The sequence below is a fragment of the Myotis nattereri genome, assembly GCF_964212035.1.
Source record: "Myotis nattereri genome assembly, chromosome: 18".
Classification (NCBI taxonomy): Eukaryota; Metazoa; Chordata; class Mammalia; order Chiroptera; family Vespertilionidae; genus Myotis; species Myotis nattereri.
In genome coordinates this window covers 18,092,242-18,115,442 of record NC_138093.1, presented here as the reverse complement: position 1 = coordinate 18,115,442, position 23,201 = coordinate 18,092,242, and the positions used below count along the sequence as shown (strand labels likewise).

General features: G+C 35.2%; 1 protein-coding gene across 2 annotated transcripts in view; it reads right to left on the bottom strand.

Annotated features, from left to right (window-relative positions):
* Positions 1-23,201, bottom strand: part of SUCO (SUN domain containing ossification factor) — a 53,684-nt gene that overhangs the window by 9,455 nt on the left and 21,028 nt on the right. The window contains exons 10-19 of one of the 2 annotated variants that reach the window (XM_081113209.1): positions 21,056-21,163; positions 19,547-19,652; positions 17,194-17,249; positions 16,386-16,477; positions 15,029-15,094; positions 9,271-9,339; positions 8,421-8,511; positions 4,578-5,741; positions 1,908-1,995; positions 1,293-1,397 (exon numbers count right to left, since the gene is read on the bottom strand). In XM_081113209.1, the coding sequence (XP_080969335.1) occupies positions 1,293-1,397; positions 1,908-1,995; positions 4,578-5,741; positions 8,421-8,511; positions 9,271-9,339; positions 15,029-15,094; positions 16,386-16,477; positions 17,194-17,249; positions 19,547-19,652; positions 21,056-21,163 (1,945 nt within the window). Of the gene's footprint in view, positions 1-1,292; positions 1,398-1,907; positions 1,996-4,577; positions 5,742-8,420; positions 8,512-9,270; positions 9,340-15,028; positions 15,095-16,385; positions 16,478-17,193; positions 17,250-17,454; positions 17,676-19,546; positions 19,653-21,055; positions 21,164-23,201 lie in introns of those variants that run through there. The other variant, XM_081113210.1, reaches the window with a different exon arrangement.

Genomic DNA, 23,201 nt, shown 5'->3' with positions numbered 1-23,201 from the left:
TTACCCCACACACCCAATCTTTCAGCAAGGCTTGTCTTTCTCCTCTAAAATACATCTTGAATTCAACAACTTCACACTCTTCTCCACATCTAAAATCTTAGTCCAAGCCAACATCCCCTCACCTGGCCACTGCCACAGCCTCCTAAGTTTCCTCCCTTTTCTGCTCTTGCTGTTCCCCAAGAGATAACTCTCCACAGAGCAATAAATGGGGACTTTCTCAAAGTCTTGTCAATGAGATGACCCATGGTCAGTTAGTTCTTTACGTAATACTTGCCAATGACTTGCAATTACTAGAATAAAATTCAAATTTAAATTGCCTACAAAGGCCTACATGACTGGGCTCCTGCAATATCCTGAACTCACTTCTCTCATTCACTCAGTCACACCAACTTTCTTTCTGCACTTAAACAAATCAGTTTCTAACCTAAGTTCTTTACTCTAGTTTGTCTAGTAACAGGTTTGTTCTGACCCCAACCTCTGTTTGACTGCTAACTCCTCTTGAGTGCTCAGTTCTAATGCTACCTCCTCAGATAAGCCTCCCAACATCGCTCTGGCTACAGCCGCAACCCTTATCAACACCACTCCCCACACCCACATCTCACCATTTTCTATGCCACTGTCCTCCCCATGTTTACTATAAGGCCAGGGACTATTCACTGCTGTGTGTCCCAACCTGGGACGGTAAAACTCATACTTCACATGTACTGGTTGCTCAATAAATACTTACTAAATCAATGAAATGTTTCCTTTGTTAAGTAAATCGAGCCTTTTTGAACTGAAAATGAAGTGTGTGTTGCAACTATCAATGGTTTGCAAAAGGCCTAAAAGAATGCTTTTATAACTAACTGTATTATAGGTAAGACCTAAACTATGAAAGCCATGTTTTTCAAAAGATTATGATAATATATTTCCAAAACTTTAAAATGCCACATTCTTATTTTCTGAAAAGTTCTCTATAAATGACAATTTTGTTTGGTGAAAGTTCTTAGATACCATGTTCTTTTTTTAAAAAAATATATTTTTATTAATTTCAGAGAGGAAGGGAGAGGGAGAGAGAGAGAAACATTAATGATGAGAACCATCGATTGACTGCCTCCCGTATTTCCGCTACTGGGGATCGAGCCAGCAATCCGGGCATGTGCCCTGACCAGAATCGAACCCAGGACCCCTCAGTCCGCAGGCCAATGCTCTATCCACTGAGCCAAACCAGCTAATGCTAGATACCATGTTTTTAACACACCTGCTTTTATGACAACCTCTACATATGCACTGTCTTAAAATACAATAATTACCTCCCGTTTCAATTCTGCTACTGTTGCTGATAAGTTTGATACAAGCTGTGTCATGTTGGTCAGCTGGGCCTGCAGCAACTGGATGGATTCCGTTTGCCGCTGATCCTGTGACAAAAGAAGAAATAAGTATTAATTGCCTTTGCATTTCTCCTGTACGTTAACTATAAGTTCATGTAAAATAATCTGGAAAAACTATTAAGTTCCTCAGTGGGAGGAAAGTATTAATAAGGAAAGCTCATGATGAATAAATATTATAAATGCTTTTTTAAAAAATTTAATTTAATTTTTTTCCATCAGCTTTTATCCCCCCATACCCTCTTCCACTTCCACCCAACCCTCCGCACCCCACCACCCCCACCCCGGCAATCACACTGCACTTCTGCATATACACGCAAACAAATCTTAAAATGTAATATCAACAATGCTCAAGAAAATATTCCCTACAGGAAACGTTAATGCTAATAGCTACATAAACTTTCTAAAATGACATTAACAGGCTTAATCATAAGCTATCGGGGGGAAAAGAAAAGCAAAATTACTTATCCTTCTTACCAGCCAGAGTCTACAGAATGGGAATTATTATAAAAAAGTAAATAAAGCATGAAGATGACTAACCTGCTCCTCTGCTATTCTTGAAGTATTCTGGAGTTTTATTATTGTTTTATTAAAAGCCTTTTGCATTTCTTCCATTTGTTTTCGGTACCTGTGGATTAAGAATTGATTTAAATTAGCTTTAATTTTTTATTTATTAATTCATTACTAGAAGCACACTTCTAATTTCTGAGACAAATCCATTTTTCTAAAAATGACTTACTGAGGTGTGTGCAATACAGATAAAATAAGAGGTCACTAGAGTGTCTGCTAACTTCAGCATCAAGTCTATGTACCTCATGCTATATAGCTGCATATATGGTCAATTAATTTATGAGAAAGGAACCAAGAATATACAATGGGGAAAGGACAGTATTTCTATAAATTGAGTTTGGAAAATCATACAGCCACATGCAAAAGACTAAAGTTGGACCACTATCTTACACCATACACAAAAATTAACTCAAAATAAATTAAAAACTAGAATGTAAGACCTGAAACCATAAAACTCCTAGAAGAAAAGATAGGCAGTAAGCTCCCTGACATCGGTCTCCGCAATGTTTTTGTTTGACACCAAAACACAGGCAACATAAGCAAAAATGAACAAGTAGGACTATATCAAACTAAAAAGCTTCTGTAAAGCTATTAATAGCTACATAAAGGAAACCCTCAACAAAATGAAAAGGCAACCTATGGAATGGGAGGAAATATTTGCAAATCATGTATCTGGTAAGGGGTTAATATCCAAAATATATAAAGAACTCACACAACTCAACAGAAAAACAAACACATAAAACAAACAAACCAAAAAGAACCCTGATAATCTGACTTAAAAATGGGCAGAGAATTTGAGTAGACATTCTTCCAAAGAAGTCATACAGATGGCCGCACATACATGAAAAGGTGCTCAATACCCCTAATCATCAGGGAAATACAAATCAAAATCACAGTAAGATTATCGCTTCACTGAAACCTGTTAGAATGGTTATCATAAAAAAGACAAGAAATAATACATATTGGTGAGGATGTGAAAAGTCAGCACACTATTGTTGGGAATGTAAATTGATGCAGTTACCATGAAAAACATTATGGAGGTTCCTCAACAAATTAAAAATAAAACTACAATATGGCCCAGCAATTCCACCTCTGGGTTATTTTATCCAAAGAAAATGAAAACACTAACTCAAAAAAATATATGCATCCTCCCACCCCACACAGCATTATTTACAATAGCCAAGATATGGAAGCAACCTTTGTGTATGTCCACTGATGGATAAATGAATAAAAAAATGATACACACACACATGAATATGAATATTAATTGTTATAAAAAAGAGAAAATCTAGCCATTTGAGATAACATGGAAGGATCTTGAAGGCATTATGCTATATGAAATAAGTCAGAGAAAGCCAAATAGTGTATGATCTCACTTACATGTGGGATAACAATACTGGTTAAAAAAAACTGAAGAAAAAAACACACCCAACTCATAGAGACAGAGAACAGATTAATGGTTGTCCGAAACAGGGGGTAAGGGGTGGGCAAAATGGGTAAAGTGGGACAAAAGGTACACATTTCCAGTTGTAAAATGAGTAAATCATGGGGATGTAATGTACAGCATGGTGACTATAGTTAACACTGTGCTGTATATTTGCTAAGAGTATTGATCTTAAAAGTTCTTATCACAAGAAAAAATAACTTGTAAATGTGGTGATGGATATTAACTAGGCTTATTGTGGTGATCATTTTGCAATACAAATATTGAATCATTATGTTGTACACCTGAAACTAATAAAATGTTGTATGTCAATTACCTCAATTTAAAACAAGATTAGTGATTTCTGTGGTTTCCTTTGGGGGCAGGGGGCAAGAGGGGACAGGGAGAGGCAAAAGCAGGTACATGACAATTAAGTGGGCATACATGCACACACACACGCAATGTGCCAATACATTATATGTAGGGATTAGGAATAAAACCTCTTTAGGATACAACGACTACCTTAGTGACATCTCATTGGTAGCATTTTGCTTTAAGAAGAGTAGAAAAGGTAGTGTATCAGAAACTCTGGACACTTAGTTCCTAGGTAGTTACAAAATGATGGAGGAGAAACCCTAAGGACAGGAACACTTAAGGGCTAAAAGAGTAATAAACAAGTTTAAAAACATATGGAGAAATGGGCCTAGGGTCTGGATTATGGCACAGCACACTGGCACACCCCTGGCACTTAAGAACATAAATGATTACAACTAGAATTAGGATCCTAGTTGTTGAAAGAGTGCAAAGGTTGCCTCATCATCCAGTTCAGTTCACTCTAGACTTCACTTAAGTTTTTTAATGATATCTAGTCAAGTCCCACTAAGAGCTTTAAGGTCCACAGACTAATTTTTCCCATGATTGATCTGGGAATCAAACAGTAAACATGGCTAAAGTTTAGCAATAGAAGAAATAAGAAACTGATTATAGATAATTCAAATTTAACCTAATAATCAAGGTGTTACGTCACTTAGTACTCCTCAGAAAGTAAATCCTTTAAGTCACTGATCAATATCTAAGTAACTTTCTCTCTCCAGGTAAAATGGTGCTTACTAGTATTATATCAGGAGATAATTAAATCCTCTCCTCTAGTCAAGATCACATTTCGATACTTAACTCACTGTGCAAAGTGGATTATGCTAATTCATAATAAACCTTACCTTTGGCTAAGCTCCTCCAGATAGCGACCACTGAGAGACATGTTAACTTCTAAGGCTTTAATACGATTATTAAGTCTCATGAATACCGACTCCTTTTGGTTTGACCCATGCACAAGATTTCCATTAGCATATCCTAGATCTGTAGAATTTTGCAATTCAGCATAAAAATCTGTAGCTGTCCTCTGTAACCCTCTTAAAAGGGCATCTTCTGGAGACTGTTCTTCCTCTTTCACTTCAGGTAAGGAAGAAGATTCCACAATAGGAGTCAACATTTGCTTTGGTGTATCAGCTATGTTCATTTTGGCTTCCCCATCTTCACTGTCTGGCACGGCAGCTGTGTTTATCGGTGGCACTACTGTTTCAGATAGCTTTGTAATAATTTGCATGGAGTTTATGTCTTCTTTTACAGTCCTATCTATTACTTCACTATGTTTAGTTTCATAGATCATCACAGTTGGCTTCTCTATAGAACTAAAACTCTCTGACTTCTTTTCTATTGCATTATCAACATCAGCAGAATTCTCCTGGGGAATCACTTGTGATGGTGTGTGTCCTGCTTCATATTTAATAGGCTCAGAGACTTCTATTTTAGATAATGAATTGATTTCTGGAGTAACATCTAAGTGAAGAGACTGAGAAAGAGTTTGAGGATGGCTCGGTTCAAGTTCAATTACATCTACAGTGTGATTAATCAAATCACCTTGGTGCGTACTACTTAAGTCACCTAGAACAACAGTTTCAGCTTCCTTTTCCTTATTCTTACTGTCCAGTTCTCCACCTGGAGGCTGCAATACTGAAACATCTACTGATTCTGCAGGGAGTGGTAATGATGGTTGAGCTGACACAAGATCATCTTTTCCTTCACTCACAGCAGTTCTGCTGCGCTGCCGATAAAGAGCAACTCTAAGTGAGCACCATTTATATATGTATTCTGAAAAACTAGAAATGCAACAAATTGTAGTCAGTTCACTGCAAAATATTTGTGTCTCTGCTTCAAACCAGGGTGATGATTCATCCTCCTGTTCTCCGCTACCCAGAAGGGTCACTGTAGATGGACTTGCCTCCTCTTCATCCTCTTGAACTAGCTGTACAATGGGGCTCTCTTTTGGAGTATCTGGTGATGATGGCTCTGTGTCATGTCTCTGTTCTTCAGTGTTTATAAACCTAGAAATAGATATAATTTTAAATCACTTTAATTAGAAATCTAAAGTTAAAATTCTGTTTAAGGAAAATGTATCATACGTAAGATAAAAGGAAGGCTAGAAATACAGATGAAATTCAATTTTTCTTTTGGATGACTTTTTCCCTGTCAAATAATTTTCATTATAAAAACAAATTATTATTCAGAAATGGTAAAAGAAAGACCATTTATCAAGTGACCAGACAGATGACTCAAATCACCGTATTTTCTGTGGATGGTTTGAGGAATTCCAATGTGGCACTATACACATGCACAGTTATCTGCTTTAGGGAAAAGAAACATATCCCCCACTTCCCCAAAATAATCTTAACACCACCTGGCTAATGTTTTGTTATGTAAAACCAAATACTTAACCACTTTAGTAAAAATCCTAGCTGATAATAAACTAGTAGTGCCACTAACTCAATCCTATCCTTGAGCTCTGGAGTATGTGTGTAGGGCAGGGGAGAATGAGGGATAAAGCTAGTGGACACAGTGTTGTAAATTATAATGTCTGTGGTTCTTTCCAAGATAAAGAGAATACATTTCTGGGCGAGGCCCATATTGCACAAAAGATGCAATCTGAAAAAATAAACTAATTTGAATAAAAAAGAAAAAAAACCTGCATATACAAATTTTCCTCCTCTAAAAAATTACTAAAAATGCCAGGAAATGTCTTTGAATAAAGACTCATATCACAATAGCAAAGATAGGAATAAAATAATATCTAAAAGCTATACTTTTATTTTATTGACAGTAAAATAGTAAATAGACCAGAACTAAGCCATACATAGGCTCTGCTTCTCTAAATAGATGATATAGATACTAGATACACTAATAACATTTCTTACACATGCAGGTGGTATATCATTTATTATCTACCAAAGAAATTATGACAATAAAATAGGACAACGTCTGAAGAAGGAGGGGGAGAAAAATTAAATGGAATTAATTTGGTAAAAATTAAGTTATATATACCATCTATGTACACCCTATTCAGAGCTTTACTTAAAACTTGGGAAAAGAAAAGTCATCTTTTCATAATAACTTTAATCATGACACCCTATCATGGATTCTTTTTATTTTCATTATTTTCTCCAGATTATTGTCACATAATCATAAAAAAAATTAAGACAACATACATGAAGAAAACTTAAGAAATAAAACAATTATGCAAAAATATGTATTTAAAAACCAAACTCTAATATATGTCACAGTAGTCTGATCTTCCAACAAATACTCCTGTATATATGGGGGTGAGCATGTATGAATACGTGTGGGTATGTACATATGTAAAATGAAATTAGTTTCATTTAGTTTTGAAAAATAAGACATACTATGTTTTTTTAAATGAAAAAGACTAGTTACAAAATCAAGACTAGCAATCACAACTCTACATAATTAGAAACACCAAGAATGTCTCTGTCCCAAATAGATTTCTTAGGAACTTCTAGGAATGACACATAATATGGTATTTTCTTTAAATATCTTTAGTCCCTTTCAGAGTTAACACAGGGTCCTAGCTGGTTTGGCTCAGTGTATAGAGTGTCAGACTGTGGACCAAAGGGTCCCGAGTTTGATTCCAGTAAAGGGCAAGTACTTTGGTTGCAGGCTCCTCCCAGGCCCGGGCCCTGGTTGGGACCCATGCAGGAGGCAACCAATTGATGTGTTTCTCTCTTTGTCTTTTCCTCTCTCTAAAAATCAATGGGAAAATATCCTGTGTAAAGATTTTTTTTTTTTTTAAATTAACACAGGAAGATACAAATTTGTCACATGCCCTTCAGAGCACGAAAATTTCATTTTTGAACTATACAGTACTTAGGAATTACAGCTCCAAGCATACCCACTGCCTGCGTCATTACATATATACCTTGAACTGTTTCATGTTCAAATATCTTATACTTTTAAATAGAGTATCTCTGGGGGGGGAAAAGGGGCCTTTCAAAGTTTTACAGGGAATATATCCAATGAAATATATATAAATCAAATTTATGACAACTACACCCAATTAACCAAGTCATTATGAGCTTATCTCATAATAGATAAGAAGTAGAGGTGCCAAACACTTCAATCATCTCTGGTAAAAAAGACCAAAAAATAAATAAAGAGAATATTTTATATGTTACATACATACATGTTAATTACATACATCACTGCCCAAAGTATCCCACTGCAACCTGGAAAAGACCTATATCATTCAATTTGAGAAAGTGAACACTGTAAGTTTGCTGAGTGACAAACACATATTAGGAGTCACTGCTCTGTGTATTTCAGGTACCCTTCATAGTTTTCTAGACATAGCACAGATATTTAATCAATAATTTTAAATTTGAACTTAATAAAAACAGGCCTTTGAAATTTATCTTCAAACTGATGTTGGAGAGTTATGTCAATTATTTGCAATAAGGAAAAAATTCGGTATTGTGAATACTAAAAGTAATACATAATAACAAAACAAACAAATAGTTGGTCTGGAGTGAAGTGTATTCCTAGTACCCAAAAGCAACTCAAAGATGTTTTAAGTAGCTGTAGCATGTCTGCCCCAGGATTTGAAGGTTTCTATAGATAATGATCATTTCACTCACAAATCACAAGTACTTTTTATATACTAATAGACTTGGTTCTCCATTTTAAGAGAACTCAAATATCACGATGTAACTTACTCAGGTGAAGGAACAGGAGCTGAAACAGGAGCTGATTCAGGCATTTTGGGTGCAGCTTCAGCAGTGGCATTCTCAGATATACTTTTATTTCCTATTGTAAGAAAGATGCCCATGTTGAGTTTAATTTTTAAAAGCTATACCAAGAAAATATTTCACGATAACAAATAAAGATCTTTAATTTCTCGGGATAGAAGAAAAAAGTCAAATAGGATTGCTACTGCAAACTATTTTCATCCATGTTCTTTTAGAAAGAAATGATTGTACAAGGTCACAACCACAAATAATATGTATTCTTTCTCAGCTTCTCAGGTAACTAAAGCAAGTAGGATGAGCAACTTCCGTATGCCTTCTAGACACCTGAAAGAGTTTCTAAAGAGAATGAAAAGAAATAAATGGGTCGTTTTAAGTTTGTACTTAGAACTAAGTTGTTGTTTTTAAACGGCAAGATTACTTCTCCTTGTTAATAACACTCTTATTTGGCATTCTGTAAGGGAGAGGGGAGATTGCTTTCTAAATTGAGTAGCTATTTGCTAAATAAAGCATACGTGAAGTACCATTAGGGCACCAAAACCTCAGGAAAGAGATAAGATCATTTTACTTCTATAGTAGGGAAGAGTCAAAAAACAAATTTATGAATTTTATAAAGACAGGATCCTATTATAAAAGAGAATTTGTGCAACTGAAATAAACAATGAATAACAGAAGACTGGTAGGTTCCTTTGGATCATTTCTGTATCTCTAAATGAAAAAATCAAACTGCTTGGCTTATTAACTAATTTTCTTAACTAGGAATTTTCCCTCAACTCTCAAGTATCAGATATTTTAAAAGACCCATAAAAGTATTAGGTACCTTCTGTCAGGTCTTCAGTTTTTGCTCCAAGAATATTAGCGGCAATATTCACCATATTTAGAATGGCATCTAAAACAAAATTCAATCAGAAAGAAATACCAATACACCTAAATATTCTCATATGACTTAATATCAGATCATCAAAGAACCATTTATAATGGTCTTTTTGCATTTTTTGGACTAATTACTTTTTTATTCATCTTACTATGTAAGTCCAATATAGGACACAAATTTCAGCCAAAAATTATAAAGCATAAATCTGAATTGTTATGTTCAGAAGGAATTTAAAAGTTAACTATACCTTAAAAAAAAGAAAAAGAAACTTCCCCAAACTTTTTACCAAAACACTGTCTTCAGCCTTACGAAATTCAAATTTAATTCAACATACAGACAGGGAAGAAATGTGACAACCAAATTCGTATTTTACAGAAAAGCCTGTTTTTCTTTAAGAACGTTCTACAGTTTAAAACAAAAACCAAAAAGCCCAAGGAAACAAGATTTTCCTAAACAGCTGATTATCATAGGTAAAAATAAACAAAATGAAGATTATTATCCAAAGGGCAAATGAAAGATTTTATTTTCAACTATAAACATAAACTATCTACTGATAATGTGATTAAACCCCAAACTAGTACTGCATATAATCAATTTTCTTTGATAACTTTTGACAATGTTTTATGGACAGTAATCACACAAATTCTTTTGTGAACTGGAGAGAATGAGCACAGGCAGATTCAATAAAAGTCATAAAACTGCAAGTGCTGGACACAGAGCAATCTACATATTTGCTAATTCTGCCCGCCTCTTTCCAAAGAGGATGTCTGAATAACGAGTACAGTGGGGCCAACCTTCATATCTATTTAAATAACTGAAGGTATGGGAGGAGCACAAGACAGCAGAACTCAACAGAGAGCTGGCTTCCTTCCATCATATGATGGGACTTCCAGGGACATTAACTTCCATCCCCAATCTAACCTCTGACATGCCACTAGAAATTAATTCATCAGTATCAGGTATTTCTCCTATTAAAATACTAAGATCTGGCATGGGCTACAGATTAAGCCTCAGCAGTATTTCCATCTTAGTCTCCTTAGGATTCCTAGAGAGATCCACAGGGTTTTCATCACTCTTTCCATGAAAACCACAGATGTGAAGAGTTGGAAAGGATGTAGGAGGAAAAGCTAGCCAAGCAAGAAGGCTGGGAACTGCCACCTGGAGTTGATCCTGTTAAATGTGTGCTTTATGGTAGGAGAAGTAGTGGGACTACTACTTTAGACTGCTTCAAAGTTATAACTAGTAGAACTTTGATCTTTACATAAATATGATTCTACAGTGTGAAAGACAACAAAGCAGGGCTACTGTTTCCAGTCATTATTAGTATGACACATGAAAGCTTTGTATTTTCTTTTTGAATATCTAAGATTATATAGGTCAACCTTGTCCATTGGCCTGGCAAACTGATAAACAGAGAAGCAGCCTAAGTTCTGAGGACTAAGGAGATGCCTCAGCATGAGATAAAAACAGGAATGGAAACTCCATATATCCTCACAAACCAAGATGAAGTAGCAATGGAAACTGTTATTTCCTCATAAACCCACTTTTAATGTCAACCAATAGTACAATAGCAGTATGGGTTCTTCTACTTAGCCTGCTGGCTGCAGCTCAGTCAATGTTGGAATCAAGTCTATGCTCTAGTCCAGGGGTCCTCAAACTTTTTAAACGGGGCCAGTTCACTGTCCCGCAGACCGTTGGAGGGCCGGACTACAGTTTAAAAAAAAACTATGAACAAATTCCTATGCACACTGCACATATCTTATTTTGAAGTAAAAAAACAAAATGGGAACAAATACAATATTTGTATTTGCATGTGGCCCGCGGGCTGTAGTTTGAGGACCCCTGCTCTAGTCCCTTGTGCTTCAAAGAGCGATTCTTACCTCTGATTTCAAATTTTTTGGCATTTATCATCAAAGAACTAGAAGCCAGGTACACGACATTCGTGCACTGGGGGGAGGGGGGTGTCCCTCAGCCCGGCACTCGGGAGCCTTCAGGGGATGTCCGACTGACGGCTATGGCTCCCACAACGCTCCCCATGTGGGAATGCACTGACCACCAGGAGACAGCTCTGCATTGAGCATCTGCCACCTGGTGGTCAGTGTGCGTCATAGCAACTGGTCGTTCTGCCATTTGGTCAGTTTGCATATTACCCTTTTATTATATACAATTTAAGAAAAGAACATGTCTATTAATCTATACAAAGAAAGTAGCTTTAGAGCATATTTTAAGCTAAATTTTAATGCTAGCACACACAGTAAAGAAGATTTATACTATCCATCACTTTAAAATATTATTTATCATCATTTCAGGGGCCACGTAAGTTAACAGAAGCAAAATTTAGCAAATTTATACTTTCTCAACCCAGCTAACCTACAAGAACTGGTTTTGCTATGTTCAGAGAACACTGCTAAATGTAGTCTTTTTATTTTTTGCTTTCAAGAGAAAGCAGCTTTGTGAATATTCTACTCTGACCCTTCTCAATCTGGACCTAAACACATGACAGCCTGCCATGATGGTCATGAGGTGACTAAAAAGCCTTCGGTATAGGCAAAGGTAACAATCTGAAAGATAGTGCCAAGTTAGATACCTCTCCCTAATTTCTCCTGGATTAGCTAACCCCTTATCTTTGAGTCAGGCAACTATTCATCCCATATCTTCCCTTTAAGAATTAAATCCTCCTAGGAACCAAATGTCAGTATGTTGTACTCAGTGTCCAGCACAGCAACTGCTCTTTCTGACACCGAAGACAGACAACCTATGCTACAACAGAACAAGACAAACCAACAAAAAGTCTACTTCTTCCTGTGTGCATTAATCTACCTTTGCAGTGTGCTTCACTCTCTCTTCCTTCTAGAACTTTAAATATATACAATCATAAAAAAATACTTTGACTTTTAACAAAAACTATACTTTGGCCCTAACCGGTTTGGCTCAGTGGATAGAGCATCGGCCTGCAGACTGAAGGGTCCCGGGTTCGATTCTGGTCAAGGACATGTACCTTGGTTGTGGGCACATCCCCAGTGGGAGGGGTGCAGGAGGCAGCTGATCGATGTTTCTAACTCTCTATCCCTCTCCCTTCCTCTCTGTAAAAAAGTCAATAAAATATATTTTTAAAATAAAAATTTTAAAAACAAACAAAAAAACACAATACTTTGTCTTAAACAAATACACAGAAACCTGGCCTTCAGCAAATCTGCCATTCTAACAAAAGGCAGACCATACTGAGGAGTAAAGGCAGACTTGCAAGAACGTCAACATAGAGTGTGGTCTGAAAAATCCACGGGGCAACGCACAAAGAGAGCAGAGTGATATGAAAAATTCTTATTGATGTAAAATATGTAAATGTTCTGGTTCAAGAATGTAATCAAAAGAATCAGGTGAAGAATTTCCAGAACTGGCACACACATTCACACAGAGCCAAGAACCCTGTTCTAAGTAATTTCTTTCTTTTCGGCATAAGTAAATTATATAATGTCAAGAATTTCTAAATATGCAGGATGCATGCTTTTTGATAACCAAGTCCCATCAGGAGCAATACACTCTGGTGACATATATTCCCTATGGCTACTAACAGCTCAATAGCAAAAGGAAAAAGGAGTTTCTATGAAGATTGAAGACACAGAATTGTTTAGGAGATGCTATGTAAATACCAGCAATAAATTAGGTTCAAAATCGGCCAATTGAGCTAATTTAGAATGTGGTGATGATGATTGTAGTCAAACTTGAACATTCCAGTGTCAGCGACTAGCTCTTTGACCTGATTCCTCTCTGTTATTTATTCCTTAAAGTTACACCATCTTGGAGGCGGTACTTAGCTCAGACGCAAAAACAGTCCCAGACTCTTCAGAGAAAACTAGGACACAGGCATAGAAGGCAGCAGTGTTAGGTCACACCTACCAGCCTTATGGTAATTCAGCTCCCACTGCCTCTCTCGTTCTGAAACTTCAAGAGATGGAGATCTTTTAAAACCCCCTTTTCTAGGCTCAGCTGACATCCTCTCACCCATCTAGTCTCACTCTACAAATTCTGCCAACACCTAGAACACTGGAAGATAAATGGACTGCCCTTCAAGAGCCATATAAAGAAAAATAAATGATGTGTTAACAGGAAATACACCTTCAAAGAGAAAAATCCAAAAAGTAGGATCTAAAACAGATTCTATACCTAATTAATTAACCCAATACACTGGTGAGGGTAGTAACTACAAATAGGGAAATACCCCTACTAAACTATAACTAGGTTTTAGTGGTATCTATGCATTAATCCTGTATGAAGATAGAAAAAGAAACCAAGAATATCAATGAGTTTTTCTTTATCTAAAATTACAGTTAAGGCATTATTTCCCTAAGAGGTTTCCTCCTTCCCAGTAATCTTCAAAAAAATTAGAGATCTTTTATCTGGGACTATTTTCTGACTCTTATAAAATAATGATGCTTCCTCACAGCTAATTCAGTAACACTGAACTATGAAGAGTATTACATAACATAGAATTTTTAAATACTTATGTAAGGACATCAAAATTATTATTAATAACCAGGTAGGCAAAACAGCATCACGTACACCAAAAAGGTTACGGGTTTGATCCTCCGTCAGGGCACATATGGGAGGCAACCGATCAATAGTTCTCTCTCACATCAATGTTTACCTCTCTCTCTCCCCCTTTCTTTCTCTCTAAATATCAATAGCATATCCTTGGGTGAGGACTAAAATAAAAATCCACCCAAGTCTAGAGGAAGACAGGAAAAAGAAAATAAAAGAGAAAGAGAAATGACTCAACTCCACATACTGTGTCTTAGGTACATAAGCTTAGTATATGTACTATGGGTAAGTATCTAAAAGAGCTATAGTCAATGGGCTGTAAGACTGGGACTCAAGCAATTTAACTCACTAGAAACAACAAGGAAAAAGCACAAGCAGTTAACCTATTTTACTAAGATCTTCTACTAAATTAATCTCCAAATAAAAAGGAAGCTTCTTCTGTACTTTTACATTCTTCAGGAAAAATAACAAACATTAAACTATACCTACCCACATTCTAACAGTAAAAAAAAGTGTTAGTCAGTAACAGTTTTTTTCCAGAAGTCTCCTTAGCTAGCCTTCCATTAGGTTCACATAGTAGGTTGGAATGACAAGAACAAAACCACTAATCATAGGCACTGTCTCTTTAGTTTACAAAGAGTATAATATTACTATTACTGTTACTCCTTGGGAATCATTATTAGGGAACAGCCTTTATATTTAAATAGGAAACTAATCATATCCAGAGATGAAAGAATCCTCACTTGGTAGGATTTCACTGATGGGTAACGACCTCTAAAATTACAGTTCAAATTCCTTTCCCATCCATTATGGTTACCCAGCTGCTCCTACTCATACGGTCTGGGACCTCTTTAAAAGTCTGTCCCTAAGTGAATTCATACTCCTTTCCTCTCTGTAAGGAATTTGCCTAATATTATGAACACTTAATTAAGAGTAGAACTAACTTATGCTTGTGTTTTTACCTCTCCTCTTTCTTTTCATCCATCCTTTCAATTTTATTTCCATAGAAATATCTTTCAAAAATCAGTATCTAAATTCAACTCAAAGTTGAACATTTGGAGGATGAGCTTCCTAAACTACACCACAACAAAATGACCACATATGTCAGGGAGAAAAAGTTGAGAAACACTTTAACAGTGACTGGGAAAACCCCCAACATACTTACTTGTAGCGGAACCAAGAAGGTTTTTTGAGGCTTTATCCTCCCCAGTATTATAATCCAATGGATAATCTGTTTAAAGAGACAATGAAGGTACTTACACTGAGAACTATCTCCATAACATGTTTGAAAGCTCAGATTATGTCAAAGTCAGCTGACATTTAAAACAAAATTTATAATAAATATTCATTATACATCTAAAATATGTTGACAAAAAGAAAATGAGATTCAGAAGTCACTTATCCAATAGATATAAACCAAGGAAAGTAATTCTACTGATTAACAAAATTTTAATCAGCAATTATAAGACTTTTATTCAGGTTTTTAATGTACTTTACAAACCCCTCGCAATGTCTTCATTTCATTTATAGAAAAACTGAAGGGAAAATTTAAATTGTTCAGATTATGGTTTAAGAGATCTTAAAACTAGGTAGGAATTGATAAAGTAGAAATGGAGAGTGTCATAAACCCTCCTAACCCTTCAGGCTCACAGGTGTTTTTCAAAGTCTCAGGCTTCAATGTGCTTGCTTTTGGCTCCAAAGCAAATAAAAGGAATTAATACTCAATTCTACTATTTCAGTTATCTTATGAGTTTAATAGGTTTTGGGCCTGGCATAGATAAAGAATTGTAATTTACAGCACAGATATTATGGAAGGGAGCTCCAATTACAAATACTGATTGATAAGCTTGGAAGACAACTCAAGTTACAAAGTAAAAAATCATTTTAGAAAATAGGTTTAAGAAAAAACTAGTTAAGGTTGAAAACAACAACAAACCTAAAGTCTAAAGATAACCATCATATTAATTTTTTAAACTGATCTATAGTTACCCATTACTATACAATTTAAAAAAGAAAAAATCTATAATAATAAAAGCATAATATGCTAATTAGACCGGACAGCCAAATGACCTTCTGGACGAAGCCACAGCAGGGGCCGAGGCAGAGGTGGTTAGAGGTGATCAGGAAGGCAGGCAAGCAGTTAGGGGCAATCAGGCAGGTAGGCAGAGTGGTTAGAGGGATAATGCAGGCAAGCGAGTGGTTAGGGATGATCAGGCAGGCAGGCAAGTGATTAGGGGTGATCAGACAGGCAGGCAAGTGATTACAGGCAATGAGGTAGGCAGGCAGAGTGGTTAGGGGTGATGAGGCAGGCAAGTAAGCAGTTAAGGGCGATGAGGTAGGCAGGCAGAGTGGTTATGGGCAATCAGACAGGCCAGCGGTTAGGAGCCAGTGGTCCCGGATTGCGAGAGGGTGCAGGTCGGGCTGAGGGAGGACGCCCACCCCCAACCCCCCCACTTCCCGCCCCCCCCCCCCGCATGAATTTCGTGCACCGGGCCTCTAGTATATACATAATACTCACTTACCATACTCCTCATCAAATAATTCTTGCCGTTCTGACTGATACTGGGAATCAGCAATTTCTTCATATTCTTCCACCATGCTAGTGCCAAATACCCTATTAATAACAACTTCATTAAAGATTCTCAAAACAAAACAGAGTTAAGAGTCATCTCTTCACAAAAAATGATTAAATATATTAACTTTGGTCATGTTTTGAGGACCATTAGCTTTTGGACTTGAAAATGACAGCTCCTGCCCTGGCTGGTTTGGCTCAGTGGATAGAGCGCCGGCCTGCAGACTGAGGGGTCCCAAGTTCGATTCTGGTCAAGGGCACATGCCCAGGTTGCAGGCTCAATCCCCAGTGGGGGCATGCAGGAGGCAGCTGATCAATGATTCTCATCATTGATGTTTCTATCTCTCTCTCCCTCTTCCTTCCTCTCTGAAATCAATAAAAAAATATATTAAAAAAAAAAAAGACTGCTCCTTACACTGCAGTCAGCCACTGTTAATGTAAAATTAATCTATTTAAGGCATTTACAAATATAATGACCAAGTTCTGATACTAGCCTAAAAGGTCTCCTGCATTACTGTGATAGCAAAATAGCAAGTAAACTAAACCCAACACATAAAATGATAGTTATTTTTACTTAACAGAGGAAATTTTGACATTTTCTTAAAACGTATTCAAGAGCAAAAAAGGTTTAGGAGCTTATATTTCCATGGTATTAACTTCACATAATAGAAAATTACTTCTTTACTTTAAACATACTGGGATTTTTGTGTATCACTTTATTTATAAACCACTCAGATATGTATTTTGTTCTGTGTTACCTTATAAGGCTTAATGGACAAAAGTGCTCTGATCCAAAATGGGACACCAACTCCACCTAAGAATAAAAGCATATGAAATGGGAAATTAACACCGTGTTCTGAGATTATCCAACAATGTATTCAGATTTTCATTTATAACATTTCTAAAAATAAAGTTCTCATTTCCCCAAAATCAGTACTTGTAAAGGTTTGTGTGTTTTTTGCCATGCAGTAGTATGCCATGCCCTATTATCCAATATTGCAAAAGAGAAGGTTGCTAACCTTTATGTACTTGATGAACATCTGAAGCAAGAGAAAGGAAAAGAAAAAGAAATCAGTTCCAAAGTCTGGATTACATGCCATAAGCAACATTTAATATCTGTAAATTTTATTGCACAAAGTACAGAAAGCAATGTACTTTGATGGATAAAATTGTAGTACCCTTAATTCTTTACAGAAATCAAAGCAATGATTTAAATTTTTATCATCACAACTAGAAAGTACAATCTCACTGTGATTAAATAAATTAACTTTAAGGCTATTAAGTTAACCTAAAATTCATTGCTGCTGTTTTATTTCTCAGTTAAGAAAGTTTTCTAAAAGTAAAACGTCTCTAGAAACAACCTGTGGCTTATATTACTTTAAATATTGTTATGTATCATATATATATATCTACATATGAATTTATATACTAATACATATGTTGATATACATATGTACATACTGAAAAAATGATTAACTAGCATAAAATGAAACATTTATTATTTTACAATATTGTACATAAATTGTTTTAGAGGAAGCATGAATTTTTGGTATACTCTGATAATGCAGGCATTAACTTTAAGCACTAGAAGATACACAGATCAACCCACTTTAAAAATATAAGACACTAAAGAGCACTTTGTAGATTTGGGTTTAGTTCTTTTGGGATATGAAAAATCAAGGTAAATTTAATGACATTTAATGTTTTTTGGTTTTAGACATAATTCTACTAAAAAGGACTTTTTAGAAAACTAATTGTCAAAATGCTCTATCATCTCCCACCATCAAAGAGACGAGGTAGGGAGATTTTTCTGTCATATTTTTATGTTACAAGAAAATGCTGTTTCATTATTAACAAAGTAGACGGTATAAAAGAGGATCCTCAGAATTATTTCATAACATGTGAACTGTATGAATTATAAAATTAAATACAACTGTATCACCTGCCAAATAATTGTCAATGCTTTCCCTCATCACAGTGTAGAAACTGTGCTAATATAAAAAGGCCATTAAACCATTATTTCAGTATTCATTTTAAAAGGAACTGAAAATGTACCTTCATTTTTCTGAGAATAACAGCTATTTTAAAAATAGAATTTAGCATGTTTGTACTGAGAGTAAGAATACTACAAGTTTACCCACTTATAAAAGCCAATTTAATATATGTTTAACAAGACGCAGACAGTAAAATCCCACAAGATAATTAGTAGCTATAAGTTTCCACGTTTAAGGAATAAAAGGGAGAAATTAAAGCTGTTGTCATTCCAGAAGGTCATATTATGGACACAATGGTACTTTAAAGTATGGCTATTATTTTAAAGAAAAAAAAGGAAGGAGGAGAAGAGTAGAAAATTCCCATATTTCGTATAAATCAGTGATGGCGAACCTTTTGAGCTCGGCATGTCAGCATTTTGAAAAACCCTACCTTAACTCTGGTGCCATGTCACATATAGAAATTTTTTGATATTTGCAACAATAGTAAAACAAAGATTTATATTTTTGATATTTACTTTATATATTTAAATGCCATTTAACAAAGAAAAATCAACCAAAAAAATGAGTTCGCGTGTCATAGGTTCGCCATCACTGGTCTAAATCAATTCAAGAGTGATAATTCTACTTGACTTATTGGTAGAGAAAGCAGCAGGGATACTGAATAAAAACATTTAAAAGTTGACTTTATTTGGTATTTGGACACAGAATATTTTACTTGAACATAAAAGGCAAAATCTATAACAACAAATAACTGGATAGTAAAGTTGAAATGACTCAAAAATCAGATTCTAATAAGTCAGACCTGCTTTAAAGACTTCAGTGACTAACAGATATAGGTTTTGAAATGAGAAATATGATATTATGAAGATGAGCTTTTATATAAAGACTCCCACAAATATAAAAAAACTGGCCTAGGTTTCCAGTAACACCAAAGGGAATATATTACTTTTGTCTCAGAAAATAATATATCCAAGTAAAATTTTTTTAATTAAATGTTATACTTCAGTAAATTTCCACTTAATTTTTCTAATTTCTAAGCAGGTGTAGTGAGGTTATAAAGTATGAGTAACAGGTGTGTTTTCATTCTGGAACACTGTCTCATATGTATAAACATTACCTTCACATATTTTGCATACATCTGTTCATCTAAAGGGAAACTCTGGACATTCCTCTCATCTCTACCATGGAAAGTCCCTAGTTTAATCCACTTATTTGTGGGATACCTAAAAAATAGAAATATTCTTGTAAAAAAATCATGAAACACATATTGAGAGGTCCCATCACATCTTCAAAATATATCATTAATACTTTTTTCCGCTCCAGGTGAACACAGTGACTTAACATAGTTTAAATGTGAGTTAAATATTGAGTGGAATACATACATTTTCTTTTCCAACTAAAACTCTGACAGGTTCCTTTTTATGGAGAAAGAACGTTTTGAAAAAATCACACCATTATCAAATAGAAGGGAAGACAAGAAGATGAAAATGGGATCAGGATTGCGCTTCTTGAGAGGGCTTTCAAGTAAACTGGAGGTTGTAAAGCAGGAAGTTGCCAGATTGTTGTGGAAGAAGGAGGTGCTACTCTTCCTGTGCTGACCAGTGCATGATGAAATAAAGTATAAATAAAAATACTGATGGACAGGGAAACAGAAGAGACCCTTTAAAATCACATTTGCATTTCACAAATCTAACATAGCTATATAATCTTGAAAAGGAAATCTAATATAAAAAACCTAAAATTATTATTTATTATAGCATGTGCTCTATTATCACAAAAACACAACACACACACTGTCAGAGCTGATATGGCCATTTGACATTATAAATATTTAGAGCTTAGAGAAAAGTGATCTGAGCAAGATTAGTGGAGGAAAAAATGGATGGAATTCTCAGAGGTTTAGAAGATTTATTTTCAAAATATGTAATGCTCAGTGTGGGGTGGGGAAGAAATGCCATGGAAAACCCTTCATGATCAATAATAGGATGGTTAAATAAGTAACAGCATCCTACATGGCACACTGTTGGCACTCAAAAAGTATTTATAGAATGAATAAACTCCTCCATTGGGGAGAAAATATTAAGTACTCATTTAAAATAATCTGTTTAAAAGACAAAAGAATATTCTCAGGATGTAAGCAGTAAAAACTGAATTTACTTGTAGGATTAGTAAATAAATACATAGAGAAGATGAAGGAATATGTAACATGTTAATAATAGTTATCTTTGGTTGACAGAATTGTGGCTCTTTACTGAATTCCTTACAAAGTATGTTTAGTATTTCTTTTATCATCACACACACCAACAAAAAAGTTTCAAAATATACTTTAACAAAAATATACCTCATTTATATAAATTCATGATATAAATTACTCATTTTTTTAAGAACATTCAAAAGACCTCATCTTAGAAGGCAATTAATATATTGTTGTTAGAAGCACTAGATGAGTTAATGAAAGTAAACTACTTAACAAGTGCCTACACTACAGTAGTATTATTACTGGTCCTATAAATTAATACATTAATATAAAACATAAAATAATTAATATTTTAAAAAGTGATCCAGTTAAAAAAATTTTATTCTAGAGATCCAGCATAAATGTTATAGAAACCAATTTAGAATTTACCTGTCACTGATAGAAACCAGAAAGTCTTTAGGGGTAGAAGAAAATAATTCATAATTTGCAATATCAAACTGCTTTACTTGAATTGGTTCACAAAGTTCAATAACAAACCTTCAAAAAAAAAAACAAGACAATTTAGATAAACCAATTAAAACAGTTCATATTAAACATTACATTAATAGTTTGCATAAACCAGATGTTCATAAAGTGACTCGTTTAAAAAGGAAGGAGGAGGATTTGCAGCCTTAGTTATCTATAAGGGAACAACAATATTTCCCAAGCATATCTTTAGTGGGGGAGGGGAGACTATAAATAAACAGATCTTGATTTTATGCCATAATATTTTTTAAAAGATTATTTTTTTTTAATGAGAAAGGTCATTCTTGGAGAAGAAATGACTTTACTATGAACAGCTAGTGATTAGTATAAACTGACTAGTCTAGGGCAGTTTGGCATATATATTGTCCCAAAAGATACCCAGCCTTTGATTTAGCAATACACTTTTAAAAATTTATCCTAAGGATACATGACTCCAAACATTCATTCTTGTTGATATATTTTAATACATCAAAGCACAGTTTGGGGTTTGAGGATGGTAGTCAACCTAAATGGTTAGGATAGGCCGTGGTCAGCAAACTGCGGCTCTCGAGCCACATGTGGCTCTTTGGCCCCTTGAGTGTGGCTCTTCCTAAGCCTTAGGAGTACCCTAATTAAGTTAATAACAATGTACCTACCTATATAGTTTAAGTTTAAAAAATTTGGCTCTCAAAAGAAATTTCAATCGTTGTACTGTTGATATTTGGCTCTGTTGACTAATGAGTTTGCCAAGCACTGGCATAGAGGATTCACAAAGGAGGACTGATTTCATTGCCCACTCAGACAATAAAATACCAGACAGCTGTTAAAAATGGCACAAGAAACTATATATTCCCATTTTATAGAAATGTGGAAAATGTAATTCATAGTGTTAAAAAACAGATCTGTAATTGCTGTGGTGAGGAGGGTAGGAGGAAAAATTATAAAGGAGCACATGAAAATTTTGGGGGGAGATGGATATATTCCCTATCTTTATTGGGTTATGGTATCATACATAAAATGTCAAAGAGAACTGTACACTTTGACATGTTGCAGTTTAGTGTACATGTAGTTCATTGTATTCCAATGATGCCTCAATAAAGCTGTTTTTATTTTTATTTTTTAATGTGTGTTTTTTTATTTCAGAGAGGAAGGAGAGGAAGAGAGCAATAAAAATATCAATGATGAGATGACTCTTGCACGCCCCCCACTGGGGATCAAGGCCACAAGCTGGGAATGTGCCCTGACTGGGAATTGAACCATGACCTCCTGGTTCATCGGTCAACACTCAGCCACTGAGCCACGCTGGCCAGGCAATAAAGCTGTTATTAAAAAATTATGCCAGAGACCTATGCTATGGACATGGAAAAATGCCACAAATCTTGCTGTTTAGAAAAAAATGAAAAATATGATGCCATGTGTGTAAACTAAAACTGTATATGGCATTTGGAGAAAAGAAATACTCATGACATCTAGCACTCAATACTTCAATAAACTATTACATAAAATGAGATCATATACCGACAATTAAATGTTAAATAAATCAAAAGCAGTAAAATTAACATATTGTGTTTAATCTTGAACAACAACAGAATCAAGTTCTAGGAAATGGTAAAAACAATCAGGTGTCAAAGAGATACTCATGAAGCAAGCAAGTTGACTTGCGCTGAACGCTGAATGCTCACCCTGGGTCAGATACCATTTACATTATTTAATCCATCCTTAAACTGCAAAGGCTATTATCTCCATTTTATAGAATTATTTAATAAACACTAATTGGTTATTTCACATTTTCTTCTCTGTCTTTTAGTAACAGAACCCTGCTAGATGTCACCGGTTCAGTTTGGGGTTTTTGTTTTGTTTTTTACCTCCTTCATAGGAAAAGCATTTTGTCCTAATTTTGTATCCCAGGACCTAAGGTTAAGTACATTACCAGCACCAATCAATCACAAGTGCTTGTTAAGTGACTACATGAACAAAGCAATCTAACCCCAATACAAAAGTTTAATATAATATGTACATACTAGAAGCCCAATGCACGAAAATTTCATGCACGGATAGGGTCCCTAGGCCT